This window comes from Chrysemys picta, chromosome 7, assembly GCF_011386835.1.
Source record: "Chrysemys picta bellii isolate R12L10 chromosome 7, ASM1138683v2, whole genome shotgun sequence".
In the NCBI taxonomy this organism is placed as follows: Eukaryota; Metazoa; Chordata; order Testudines; family Emydidae; genus Chrysemys; species Chrysemys picta.
Window position 1 is genome coordinate 18,004,034 of NC_088797.1, and position 14,125 is coordinate 18,018,158.

The window sequence follows — 14,125 nt, forward strand, 5'->3', positions numbered from 1 at the left end:
CCAATTTCTAAAAACTTTGGTTTCCACCTTTCATTTGGGTTCTCTCGCACAGCCTCTGGACCCGTTCTATTTCTTCCCAGCAATGACACCAAGCAACATAAGATTCGCAATATTGGACCAGACCCTTACTCTATCAAGTCCATTATCCTGCCCAAACCTGATGCTTCAGAAGAAGACTGGGGGTGGAGGGCAGAGTAACAGACTGACTGACTGTGGCAAACTGTGGAATACTATACGTGGAGGGGTAGTTTTCTTGTTTGTTTCATTTATTTCTATTAAGCCTACTTAATTTCAGAAAAGATCCCATGGGTCATGCAGTCTGTCAGATTGGACTTCCAACTCTAGAGTGTTGTTGGAGCAAACTTGCTTGCTACAGTGCTTAAAATCAGGTGTTAACACATATAGAATGATTGGGGGATAAATGTAAAATGATTGGGGGATAGCTCAGTGGTTTGAGCATTAGCCTGCGAAACCCAAGGTTGAGAGTTCAATCCTTAAGGGGGCCACTTAGGAATCTGGGACAAAAAAAATCTATCTGGGAATTGGTCCTGCTTTGAGCAGGGGGTTGGACTAGATGACCTCCTGAGGTCCCTTCCACCCCTGATATTCTATGATTCTATAATAAAAGATTAACTCTCACTTGGAGCCATGTGATGCCTATGGGGCACGCACATCAGTACCTGGCCTTGTCATGGGGTGTCCAGCTGTAGATGGTATACACGTTTGCCCAGAGACTTTGAGACCCAAAGCTCAACTACAGATAGTCGAAAAACAGAGTGTCTGTTTTGTGGGAAATTCTGACATCTGGAAATTTGTTTTCATTCCAAATCAGAACCAAAAGTTGACATTTCAAAATCTACGACAGAATGGAAACGCCAAACATTTTCATTATAATATAAAATATAATCCATATTAAATACTACATATAAATGTAAAATATTTAATACAAGTCAAAATGAAATTAAAGAAAACATGTTTACGTTTTTCAAAATGGCAAAGTTAAAACAAATCATTTGAAAACTTTCCCATTGAAAATTCCTTGATATCAACAAGTTCCCATGAAACATATCAATTTTGACAAGACTGCATTTTCCAATGGAAAACTGATCTGTTGTAAGTTTTTCAACCACCTCTACAGGACACCTCCCTCCTCTCCTTGGGGAAGAGATCTATGGCACAGCTCTTTGGGACAAACCCCCTTATAGAATAAAACAAAAGGATGTGAAAACGAGAAGTCCAGTGGCACTTTGAACTCTCTCTGAGCAGAAGAACCACGTCCCTTTGTATCGGGGGTAGCCGTGTTAGTCTGTATCCACAAAAACAACGAGGAGTCCGGTGGCACTTTAAAGACTAACCGATTTATTTGGGCCTAAGCTTTCATGGGTAAAAACCCCACTTCTTCAGATGCATCTGACATAGAGTAAGGGTCTGATGCATCTGAAGAAGTGGGGTTTTTAGCTGCCAGCCGTTGCAGGGAGGGGCAGGATGCTAGACCCTCCTCCCACCCCATTTTGTCAGGGATGTTTTTAGTAAAAGTCAGGGACAGGTCACGGCTTCTGTGATTTTTTGTTTATTTTGTCCCTGACTTGTACTATAAATATCCATGACATAATCGTAGCCTTAGCCATAATGACCAGATACGACATGTAGATTTACTCTACCCCGTGGGACTCCATGACCAGCTCACATGGATAGTAACATGATTTCTATTAAGGACATTTTAAATACAGGCAGATTTTAGAGCCTCCTTTGTCGAAGGTTAAATATGACTGATTGTGTCACCTATCCTGTTCTAAGGGTGGAGAAGCTGGTTCTTGCTCATTGAAAGTACGCTGCATAGCAGCTCAGAGACCTGGAACTGCCTCCTGTTACACTCTTAATTGGAGGACAGTCTCAGACATGTGTATGTGCACATGTCTAATTGAGCAGGGAGCTATTGATTGCATCACTGATGCACCACACTCTCCAACCGCTTGATCAGCGGAGTACTAATGGTGTTGCTTCTGGAAGAAGCAATCTGTGCTCCGAGCTGGCGATCAAGGACTTGCGTGTGATGATGTGAGGGTGAGAAATACAGTCAGTCAATAAGGAGACATAATGACTGCATAATAGTCATCATTATTGAGGACTAGACCATAGTCTGCCCCATACAGCTGCACTGAAGTACAAGTGGGGAACAAGATGCTCTCCCATGCCCTGTTCAGCCTTCCCACATCTCTGCTGCAGGCATGGTGGGGAAAGCAGGGGTTGCATGGCTGAGGCTGCTCCGTCTGCACAGCCAGAAGCAGGAGCAGAGGGAAAGGGGTGGGGAATGGAAGGAACGTGGGCTCCATCCCAGAACACATTGACCCACACAGCTGAGATGGTGTGGAGCGGAGCTAGTCAGAACCAGCAGCAAATTACTACCCCTGGGAAGAAAGGCGATAGTACGGAAGGAATTATGCCTCTCTGGGGCCCAACTAATTCCCTGGGCTCTCAGTCCTCTTGGGGTGGTGCAGCTATATGCCACTTCGTATACAGAAGGAAGCACAATTTAGCCCCACAGCCTTGCTAGGCTTTAGTGTGACTGCACCCACTCTCTCTCCATTGACTGCGGTAACATCCTATCGCAAGTTCTCATGATGCAGTTCATGCATGTCACTGTATAGCAGCGGTCTCCCAACTTTTTACGCACAAGATCACTTGTTGAATTTAAGTGCATCCCAGGATCTACCCTACCCCTTCCCCGAGGCCCCACCCCTTCCCTGAAGCCCTGCCCCTCTCACTCCATCCCCCCCTCTCTGTTACTCGCTCTCCCCCACCCTCACTCACTTTCACCAGGCTGGGGCAGAGGGTTGGGATTCAGGAGGAGGTGTGGGCTCTGGGCTGGGGCCTAGAGGTTCGGAGTGTGCGGGGGGCTCCGGGCTGGGGCTGGAAACTCTGGGAGGGAGTTTGGGCGCAGGAGCAGGCTCCAGGCTGGGGAAGTGTGTTGGGATGCAGGAGGGGGTATGGGGTGCTGGCTCAGAGGGAAGTCAGGGCTGGGGCAGTGGGTTGGGGTGCAAGAGGGGGTTCAGATGCAATAGGGGGTATGGGGTGCTGGCTCCGGGAGGGGGCTCAGGGCTTGAGTGTGGGCTCCCGCTGGGTGGCACTTACCTCAGGCGGCTCCCGGGCAGTAGCGAAGCAAGGCTAAGGCAGGCTCCCTGCCTGCTCCAGCCCCACACCACTCCCGGAAGGGGCCAACGCGCCCCTGGGGTGGGGGGAGGGGGCACGTGGCTTCATGTGCTGCCCTCTCTGCAGACACCACCCCTGCAGCTCCCATTGGCCACAGTTCCCCGCTCCCGGCCAATGGGAGCTGTGGAGGCGGTGCTTGCAGCACACAGAGACACCTGCCCACCCACTCCCCAGGGCATGCTGGCCACTTCCAGGAGCAGCATGTTGCCGGGGCAGGCAGGCAGCCTGCCTTAGCAGTAACCTCACTGCACTGCTGGACTTTTAGCGGCCAGAGATCGCGATTGACTGGGAGAGTCTCCAAGATCGACCAGTCGATCGTGATCGACCGGTTGGTGACCACTGCTGTATATGAGCCCATCCCATTAGCTCCATCCAGACACACTAACCTCAAATTAACCTCCTTTGAAGCATGCTATCACATCCTGCTGTGTGGTAACTTCGTGTATATGCTGACCATCGAAGGGTGGCCACTGCAAGCGCATTACTAGGCACTTTACAAAGGTGAATAAGTATTATCACCCCACAGCGTGAACCTTACAGGGCATCATCTCAGCATAATAAATGCAACACCCACACTCCCCGCAGGCAAATGAACAGCTTGCCCAGCGCTCCAGTTAGGGCACTCGCCAGGAGGAGATGCACATATGACAAAACACCATTGCCGCCAGTTCACAGAGCACAAGCACATTGCTGTAGCCAGTGCTCACGAACTCCTTCCCCTGCTGGGACAGGTATCCTTGATGTAGGGCACAGCAACGTCAGCAAAGCCACCAAGCAAACCAATGGGATTGTACATGTGAATCGATCAATCTATGACCTGTGCATAAACCATGAAAGCCTGTTCCCTAGAGAGTCAGAGTAAATAGATTAAATAAGATTTAGTAATGGGGAGTAAATGAGATATAGTAATTTAGCCGCAGAAGCAGCAACTTCTCATGCTGTAATGGAAGAAACATGAGGCTGAAGAAAAGAAAGGGTTTGTAAGGGGCTAGGAATTAGAAAGGTTAAGTGTATCATGCAGGTAGAGGCCCAAGTCCCTAGGATGGGAGCTACACCATGCTGATGGTCCTTGGCCTACAAATGGAATGACACTGGCATCATTTTGGGAAAGATACTTCATAGCTGTGGCTGTCAGAAAAGAGACAGAGACAAACGCTATGGCCAGGGGAGAGAAAGGAAAGGAATTTCCGCTGCAGAATTGCATTGGAAGTACACAGTATGAATATCCTTCTCTCATACTGCACACATTTATATGCAGTTCACTTAGAGTTCAGAACCTGGAAGGCACACATTAGAAAGTGGCATACACTACACAGCATCACTCATGTTCTGCCAAGCGAGACATCCAAGCTAAGACAGGCAGCCAGAGTGAGCTAATCATCATAAAGAACACCGGAAATATTGCTGGAGGGAAAACATGAGACCAATTCAAGAGTATGTGCATATTTGGGGCAGCCTCTTTTGTGGTGCCCAACCAAAGATCTTCGGCAAAACTGAATTTGCTGAGTCAATGAGAAAAGAAAAAGTTAGGAAGTCCCATTTTACAGGGAGTCATTCTTCCAATCATAACCTCATTTTTAAATGGAGCCTTGGAATGATAGTACAGGCCAGTCAGTAACGTTACACACTAAATAGCTTCACCCAAGAAATAGTCTCCCCAGACTCTAAAACTCTGCCTGAAGTTTTTTGCAACCAAGGTTTAGAATGTGGGCTGAGAGTTCACAAGCTGCTTTTGAAAATGTACATGTATTTATACATTCTAAGGCCAGACAGAACTATTATGATAATCTAGTCTGACCCCCTGTATAACACAGGCTTTAACTTTCACCCAATAATTCCTGTTGCATTGAGTCCATATCTTCTGGTTCAGCTAAAGCATATTTTTAGAAAGACATCCGCTTTTAATTTTAAAAAGACTTCAAGTGAAGCAGAATTCACCACATCCCTTGGTAAGTTGTTCCACTGGTTAATTACTGTTCAAACTGTGTACCTTATTTCCAAGATGAATTTACCTAGCTTCAGCACATTGTGCGTGTGCATTCATGCGCGTGTGCGTTCATGCGCGTGTGTAATAGACAAATATTTTAAAAATACAAATACTTTAGTGAACTCAATTTTCAGAAGTTGCCTCCAATTTTGAGTCTGCAAATATCTCCAAATGCAATTTAAAGCACTCTAACCAATAATGACTTGAGTGCATCTACAAATCAAGTCCTATAAAATGTACCTGACAGTATTGGCACTAACTGAAGTGAAGACACAGAAAATGGAGGCTGAGTTTATGCTCTTTTGGGGGGTGAGGGGGAAGAGAAGAGGAAAAAAATTGAGGTTCACATACTTGACAGTACTGTTTGGAGAAACGAGTTAAAAGAAATGAACTGAGGCAGCAAGTTCAGTGTGACTGTACTGCACAATACCTGATTCTTGATTTCACTTCTCATGACCCTTCCAGGCTGAAAACACAAAACAATGCCACTGTAGCACAATCACTATTAATTTTAGTCAACATTTGGACTTTGCAGCCACAACCAAATGTTAGTTATTGATTCAGGCTCTGGAGCACCCACATGCTCCTGGAAGTCCGTGCTTACTTGAATTGATGGTGTTCTCTGGAGCTGCGGATTTTGGAAGAAAATCGTTCTGCCAGTTTCTCCAGACTCCTGGAGTACTCCAGCTCTATCTCAGCCTTTCTGCGGAAGAACTCCTGGAGGTCCTGCAGGAGCTGCAGCCGGGATTCGGATTGTTGTTCCAGACATTTGAACTGTTCCACCAACTGGGTACGGATTTCTGAACATGCACAAAAAAAGGAGAGAGAGAAAGACGCATTACACAAGCAAAATGCAACAGGCCCTACATGAGATTTGTCTTCACTTGCTTTGCCCCAAGCCTTGCAGTCCTTACGTTCCCCTACTAGAGTAAAACTCCCATTAATGGGCTCAACACCCAATCCAAAGCCCACTGAAGTCAATGGAAGCCTTTCCACTGACTTCCATTGGCACTGGATTGGGCCCTGACCAAAGACTTCAGAATTTGACCCATCAGTCTCATATGGAAGCTTATTCCTTGTAGAATATACAGTATTGCAAGTATATAGGTGGCTGACTTTAAAAGCTGTCCAGTTGTCTTAGATAACACGAAAACTGTACCGCTATTTTTGTAATATTCGTAGTACTTTCATATTCTTAGTATAGGAAATAACACTGATACCTATTGACAAATGTTGACTTCTTAAAGGCTACTACAATAGGAGGCCAAAAACATAACGATGCTCCCCTTCAAATGCAAGGTCCTTATTTTTGTTCATTTCCCCAATATAACTGTTGGGTCATTTAGCATTTCAACTGAATTGTACATTGTGTTTTGGCTGAGAAGTAAGCGAAGGGGAGAAGGTCCAGAAAGCCTTTCAGGCCCTCCAAATTTGTGCTCATAGAATCCTGTGAAAATGATTAGCTTAATGATGATTTGCAGCGATGTGGTCATGAGAGTCTTCAGGACCCAAGTGACTGATATACAATGTATTAAACAGAAATGGGGTTGGGAGAGACAGAGAGAGAGAGAGAGAATTCTGTTTTTAATGTATCTGTGCCACACCTATCACGATGGTATTTTAACACCTATTATATCCTACATGAATTAATATTCTTTAAGAATTAGATAAATCTGTGCTTTCATCCTGACACTGATCTAGTTCTATCTGTGCTGATAACATCAGCCATATTAAGTAAAATATCCTCTTCGGCAAATCAGAACTATCGGCGAAGTCTGTTTTATATGATGTATCTCCTTTTTATATGCTGAAGAAGTACTGTTTCCTTTTACCATTTTCCTTTTGACAAGACTTTTATCTTGTGCTGTGAAAGATCAATTGCATTTTTTCCAACTCCCACTTCTTAGGCTCTTACATAAATGTAACTGAGGCTGGAAATCTCTTAAACAGGACTGATTCTTGGAAGCTAAGCAAGCAGAATTGGCATAGGGAAAATATGGCTCACTCAACCTATTAGACAATTTGCCTCTCAGCACAAGACAAGCATTATGGCATCTGTGGCACTGGGTGTGGGTATGAGGAAAACAAACCTTCCCAATTGCTGCTAAAACGTTTGAAAGGTTTATAGCCAAGGATTTTTGTTAATGGTTCTTTAAAGGGGTGAAAAGTCTGGGAAGACTATAAGCAGGAAGTGATTGTTCTTTCTTTCAGAGACTGCAACTATGCTTGCTGCCTGGAGGGAGGGAAGAGCCCTTGAAGGAGAAAACAAAGAGCTTGAAGTGAAAAAAAGAAAGAAAAGAAAAATCAGACTAGATAGCAGGGAACATTTCTTAAGAGTGACAACAATTAGAGCCAGCCACGGAGACTTCTAAAGAAGGCAGCTGCACAATGGAGGCACCTAAAAAAGGAAGCTAGAATCGGAAGCTAAAGATGAAAATGTTTCATGAGATTAGCATCTGCTCCCTGTCTCATGGGGGTCAAGCCTGTTCCCTAAAGGTATGTCTACACTGCAACTGGGAGCATGCCTCCAAGCCCGGGCTGACAGACACTTGCTAGCTCAGCACAAGCTTGTGTGCTAAAATTAGTGTGAATGTTGCATGGCATGGGTGGCAGCACAGGCTAGCCACCTGACTACAACCCTGCCCGACCCAGGCTGGGAGCTCGCTTCCAGCTGCAGTGCAGACATATCCTAAGAGGCCAGAATTTCAAAGCTAGACATACACAACTGCGTGTACCTAAACATACAGGCCTGTAGCCAAGTATGCACATGCACGGGGCCAGCTGGGCACTTTATCTAGCATGTGCAGATATCCGATTTGTGTGTTCATATCAGGTGTTGACAAACGTACGCAGACAACTGCATGTGCCTAAACCTTCAAAATCTAGTCGTATAATTTCCCCAGTAGGAATGGTGTGAAGAAAATGTCCTACATGATGCAGGAGACAACCTAGAACCATTTTAGCCAAGCCATCTGCAGAAATTTTAAAAATACGGAGGACATTTTTAAAATACATAATTTATTTTTACTGAGATTTGTGTATTGAGATTTTTTAAAACTCAATCAATTTAGCTGCCTGCATCCAAGTTGAATAGGATGCGTCTGCATATTGTATATTGCAAAAAGCTAATAGCCAAGTACAGCATTAAGCCTGTATCCTCCATATCTTATGTACTGAGCTGGAATTCTTATCTCCTACATTGTCATTCTCGGGTGTAGATTGTGACAAAAGGACACAGCTCATAGTAAGGGACGGCATGGCAGGAGCATCTTAGGGAAGGCGTTATGACTCAGGGATCCACAATTCCCTGCCTGCTCCTCCATTGCTCTAAAGGGTGCAATAAATTGCAGCTGGCCTAATACCAGCACAAAACGACTTCAATCGCCACTCCCATCCCTTCCCCTTTGTATTAGCTAAGTTCTCCCCTTATTTCAGAGGGCTAGAAATTTACAAACCAACCCTCCTGCAGTGGCTAACCTCCGCAGCCCAGTGCTTTGGGGATGGAGCCAAGGATCCACACATTCCCTATTATTCCCAGATCACCGGCTTCTTATTCCTCCTTATGCCCCTGAGCAGTCGTGCAGGCTGAGGGGTGATTCAACCCTTAGTCTGTAAACTGCTCAGGCACCAACAATTGTACAGTACAATGGGCCCTGATTCTGATTGCCTCTGGTGCTACTGCAGTATAAATAATAATGCCCAACTCACTACAGAGCTATTTACTCTTAATGTTAGTGAGAAAAACGTAGATTTTTTTAAAAATGTCGTAGCTCAGATCCTCAGCCGATATGTAATCGCTGTAGAGCAAATAAAATCAGAGTTAGGCTGATTTATACCAGCAGAGGATCTGGCCCAATTTCTTTTTGCAGATTTACTCTTTTGAAGTCAGTGGAGTTGCACCCGCAACACCAGGAGTCAACTTGTCCCATTCATTCACAACACAGGACATATTACATTCCATCATGACAACAGCCCAAGTCACATGGATATTGCAAGTCCCAGCCTATCCACTACGCTAAGCGAATCTGAACACACACACACACACAGAGCAGAAATGCAATTTGTCGTTATTGGGAAAAGTGCTGCATCAAGACTCATTGAACTGACTGCCCTGAAATTTCATTTCAACAGCACATCTCACAGGCTTCATTATCAGCAAAGTGGCACGTTGGCAAGACAGCAAAGGAAGATCGATATTCTGGGATGCTTCTGGAGTTCAAATGCTTTGGCACGTATAACGTAAATTTGCGGCTTTTTGTTCTGCCAGCACGAACACCACAAAGTGGAAGGGATTTCCAGAAAAATTATATTTTGGTAGAACTAAAATGGAAATGTTTAGCTTCCCTCATGCCTGTCTGTAAGAATCATAGAATATCAGGACTAGAAGGGACCTCAGGAGGTCATCTAGTCCAACCCCCTGCTCAAGGCAGGACCAATCCCCAACTAAATCATCCCAGCCAGGACTTTGTCAAGCTTGACCTTAAAAACCTCTAAAGGAGATTCCACCACCTCCCTAGGTAACCCATTCCAGTGCTTCACCACCCTCCTAGTGAAAAAGTTTTTCCTAATATCCAACCTAAACCTCCCCCACTGCAAGTGAGACCATTACTCCTTGTTCTGTCATCTGCTACCACTGAGAACAGTCTAGATCCATCCTCTTTGGAACCCCCTTTCAGGTAGTTGAAAGCAGCTATCAAATCCCCCCTCATTCTTCTCTTCTGCAGACTAAACAAACAATCCCAGTTCCCTCAGCCTCTCCTCATAAGTCATGTGCTCCAGACCCCTTATCATTTTTGTTGCCCTCCGCTGGACTCTTTCCAATTTGTCCACATCCTTCTTGTAGTGTGGGGCCCAAAACTGGACACAGTACTCCTGATAAGGCCTCACCAATGTCGAACAGAGGGGAATGATCACATCCCTCGATCTGCTGGCAATGCCCCTACTTATACAGCCCAAAATGCCGTTAGCCTTCTTGGCAACGAGGGCACACTGTTGATTCGTAGCCAGCTTTTCATCCACTGTAACCTCTAGGTCCTTTTGTGCAGAACTGCTGCCTAGCGGTCCCTAGTCTGTAGCAGTGCATGGGATTCTTCCGTCCTAAGTGCAGGACTCTGCACTTGTCCTTGTTGAACCTCATCAGATTTTTTGGGGCCCAATCCTCTAATTTGTCTAGGTTCTCTGTATCCTATCCCTACCCTCTAGCGTATATACCACTCCTCCCAGGCATAAAGCAAACCTGGCAAGAGCCTTCTGCAGGCAGCTGGGGAGCAGTCATTTTAATTTACCCAATGGAAAAATCAAAAGTTTTCAGCAAAATTTTTCAATTTTGTGTGAAAAGGGCATTTCCTGTTGGAAAATTCTTCTAATGAAAAATTTCCCAACCAGTTCCAGGAAACGTCATTTGGCAAGCTCCAGTGCATTCTTAGCAAGGCTGGGGGGCGGCGCGGTGCTCAGCTGGGGGGCTCGGGAGGCGGCGCTTTTTTTTGCTGCTTGGGGCAGCAAAAAAGCTAGAGCCGGCCCTGCCCAAAGGAGAGACTAATACAAGGGGACCTTTGTGGCAGGCAATGGGGATTCTTTTTTTAATATCTACTCTTGGTGTCCCAATGCCACAAAACTCAGAGTACCTCCTGCGATAGGGTAGCATCCTGTCCTTCCACTGATTTCAATGGGAGTGAAAGGCACTCAGTGTCCTGCAGGAAGTGGCAGGATACGGCCCAAAATGTAGCTCTTTAGTGCTTTGCTGACTGGATCCCTCCGTGCCTGCAAGCAGTAGCTGTACTTTCTAGATGTACTGAGTCCAGACTGTATCGTGTTAAAATGTCACAGACTGCATAATACCAGAGGCACAGCCTAAACTCAAAAGGAAATAAACAGACGTGGGTTAGGAAAGTTGCTACTTGGGAACATCTGTTGTTTGATGGGCAGGCTGGGCTTTTTCCCTGGGGTTAGCATGACAGATCACGAATGACTACAACGGCCACAGCAATCTAAAAAATACTATCCAACATACAGAGCATGAAATCATTATATCACCAAAAAGGAAGCTCAATGATCTGTACCAAGATAATACAACAATATCATTTCAACATCTCAAACAACATGAGAGTGAGCCCACAAGCATGCACATGAGCGTGTGTGTGTGTGTGTGTGTGTATATTTGTATGCCAGTCCTCAATCTTTTTGAAGTATCACGAAGTCATAGTACTTTGTAAGGCTGGGACAATATCCTATCTTAATCCTATTAGGATAAGATGATCAACAAGAACAGCCAGTTTGCCCTACGTCACTAGTACTGAATGCATCCCAGTCTATCTGGCTTTGTTTCGTATCGCTTACCAAACACAAGCTAAGAGAGCTTGCCACCACTTCTGCTTCTGGTGCACTGCCCAGTGTTACTGGAGGGTTATGGTTTATCAAAAGAACACTCCTAAAAGTTTCATAGAAAACTTGACTTGCCTTTAGTGGTGGCCACAGTAAAAAGCCTCCAAAATCAACATGCATATATAACATATGGAACAATTCCTGGGCCTCAGATGTGCTTGAAATAATTAGACACAGAACCAGTTAGGATGACCATACATCCTGTTTTGGCCAGGACAGTCCCCTTTTTAAGCCCTGTCCCAGATGTTCCGACTTTTTTGGCAAATTTGGACATTTGTCCCAACCGACCAGTTTTGCCAAAAAAAGTGGAGTGCACCTCCCTAGGGGCATGAAGGAACATTCAGGGTTACCACCTGGCTGGTATTTGTCCGGCCTGGCTGGTTTTCTTATGGATTCTTCCAGTTGTCAGGAAAATAATTTCATCTCCCGGGGGTTATTTTACATGCATCTAAAAATTTGCATTAGCATCACAGTTCACTGGGATATCCAATGTTAAAACTTCCGGCGTCCAGCTGAAGATGCTGCAGTGTTCCCACTTCCGCAGTTTAAGCGAGAACAGATCAAAACTGTTGAAAATACAGTAGCTGTCTGCCCACCAACACGCAAGCGCATCGTGTGTGTGTGTGGGGGGGGGGGGGGGTTGGGTCACTATAAGTGGCTGTTGAAGTGGGGTTTGCAAAATTGCCTTGCTGTTGGGGTTACAATGGGCTTGCCTTGTGTGGGGGAAAGAGGAGAGGGGTTGCTGGGTTTTTTTACATTTCAAAAGGTGGTAACCCTAGGTGCCAGGGCTTGGGCTGTCAGCCCCTGGGGGCAGGGTGCCTCTGGCTGTCAGCCCCAGGCAGGGGACGGGGGGGCTCAGGCAAGCCCTGCACAATATCCAGTTTTCCCTTTGGGAAATATGGTCACCCTAGAACCATGAAAAGCTCAACATGTCAGCATATACACATTTAAGTCACCTCATACCAGCAATTTATTATTCGTCGCTGATCTGAGAGGCGTTTCAACAAGATTGCCCACTTTCACCCCTACCAACTGGTGTTTAAAGAAGAGTGTATGGAGAGCAAACAAGCACTAGAGAATTTGTATCAGGTGGTATTATTTATGCTTGTCTAACTCCCCACCTAATGATCTGCCACTAGGCTGCAAAGAAAATCCAAGGAGCTACAAAATCAAGTGTGAGAGCAGCGTCTCTTGCTTATGCCTGTGACCTCTTATGGTGAATTAGTAACAATCTCCAGGAACACCTACGCTCTCTAGTTCTGTACATAGTTGCTGGGAACCTGCTCTTTTTTTTTTTCTTCAAGTTGCTGCTCACTGGCTAGCTAGAAATTACAAGTTGAAACAGCTGTTTTGACAGATGTGCACATACAGCTACTGGTACATCTGCGGTACATGCCACAGCCCATTTGTTTGACTTAAGCTGGTTCATTTGAGAAGGTCCACAGCACAGTCAAGCAGCTTTTCTAATTTCTGTTCATGTATCTCCTTTTCTCGGGTTTCTGCTGGAGTAGGGAAGGGATGGTCTATCTCATGCTCTGGCTGTCTGGAGAAATGTTGGTGGACCAATATTTGTTTCAATCCTGCAGCCTCTCATTTTCTGAGTAACTTCTGTGGGGATCCAACACCCAACCCAGACATTATTGGGCATCACTGCTGTCATGTTCCTGTACCAGATATGGACTGGGCACAGAGCTTGCTTATACATACCTGATGTGTTCATAAGATCCTTTAACGCTCTGCCAGGTATGGCTGACGTTCATTTAAATAAAGACTTTTATACACAATGCCACCTAGTGGTTGAACAGTATTATGCAGTTTAGCATTCCATTACATCTCTCCCTTTAAGTTCTACATTCCTATCCTTTACAATATTTACACTATCACGTTGTCTTTGAAGTTCAGTACGTGTGAGTCTGTTAAATGTCTCTGAATCGTACTGATTTTCAAATGACATGACCTAAACACACAAACTTGGTCATCTGGCTGTCCATTAGTTGCAATGACTGGCTGTGGTTGATTTGGAATCCTTGAGTTGTCTTCTTGTTTCGCGTTTACCCTGTTGACTGCTCTCTTTCTGAGGAACAAACTGTTGATGTTGATTGTTTCTGTTGAACTCTCCACTGTCAGTCTTAATCACATATGCTTTGGATGCTTTATGCTTTTTGTTCACAACAGCTGGAGTTGTCCATCCTTTTTCTCCACCCAATTTGACATGAACATGGACACCAGCTTCTAGACCTGGCAATTCTCTGAGTGGCATCTGTTCTAAAAGTGTTCATAAGCTCTTATCTTTATCTGATTTGGCGACTCTCTTCATGTCTGGCCACTTTGGAAACAGGTTTTTTTCCCCAGAGTTGGAACAGTAGTTCTGAGTTGCCTTCCCTTCAGCAGTTGTGCTGCACTATCTCTAGTAGCCGCTATTGGTGTTGATCTGTAACTCAGAAGAGTGAGGAATGGATCTTCCTGCTGCAGGACTATTTTTTTTTTTTTAGTCTATCTGTACAGTTCTCTTGGCCTCCCCATTTGCTTATAGATAATAGGGGCAGC

General features: G+C 45.1%; 1 protein-coding gene across 5 annotated transcripts in view; it reads right to left on the minus strand.

Moving 5' to 3' along the window:
- Window positions 1-14,125, minus strand: part of SRGAP3 (SLIT-ROBO Rho GTPase activating protein 3) — a 220,478-nt gene that overhangs the window by 94,390 nt on the left and 111,963 nt on the right. For all 5 annotated transcript variants that reach the window (XM_005288493.5, XM_005288492.5, XM_065550842.1 and 2 more), the window contains one exon: window positions 5,802-5,997. In XM_005288493.5, coding sequence (XP_005288550.1) covers window positions 5,802-5,997 — 196 coding nt within the window. The remainder of the gene's footprint in view (window positions 1-5,801; window positions 5,998-14,125) is intronic.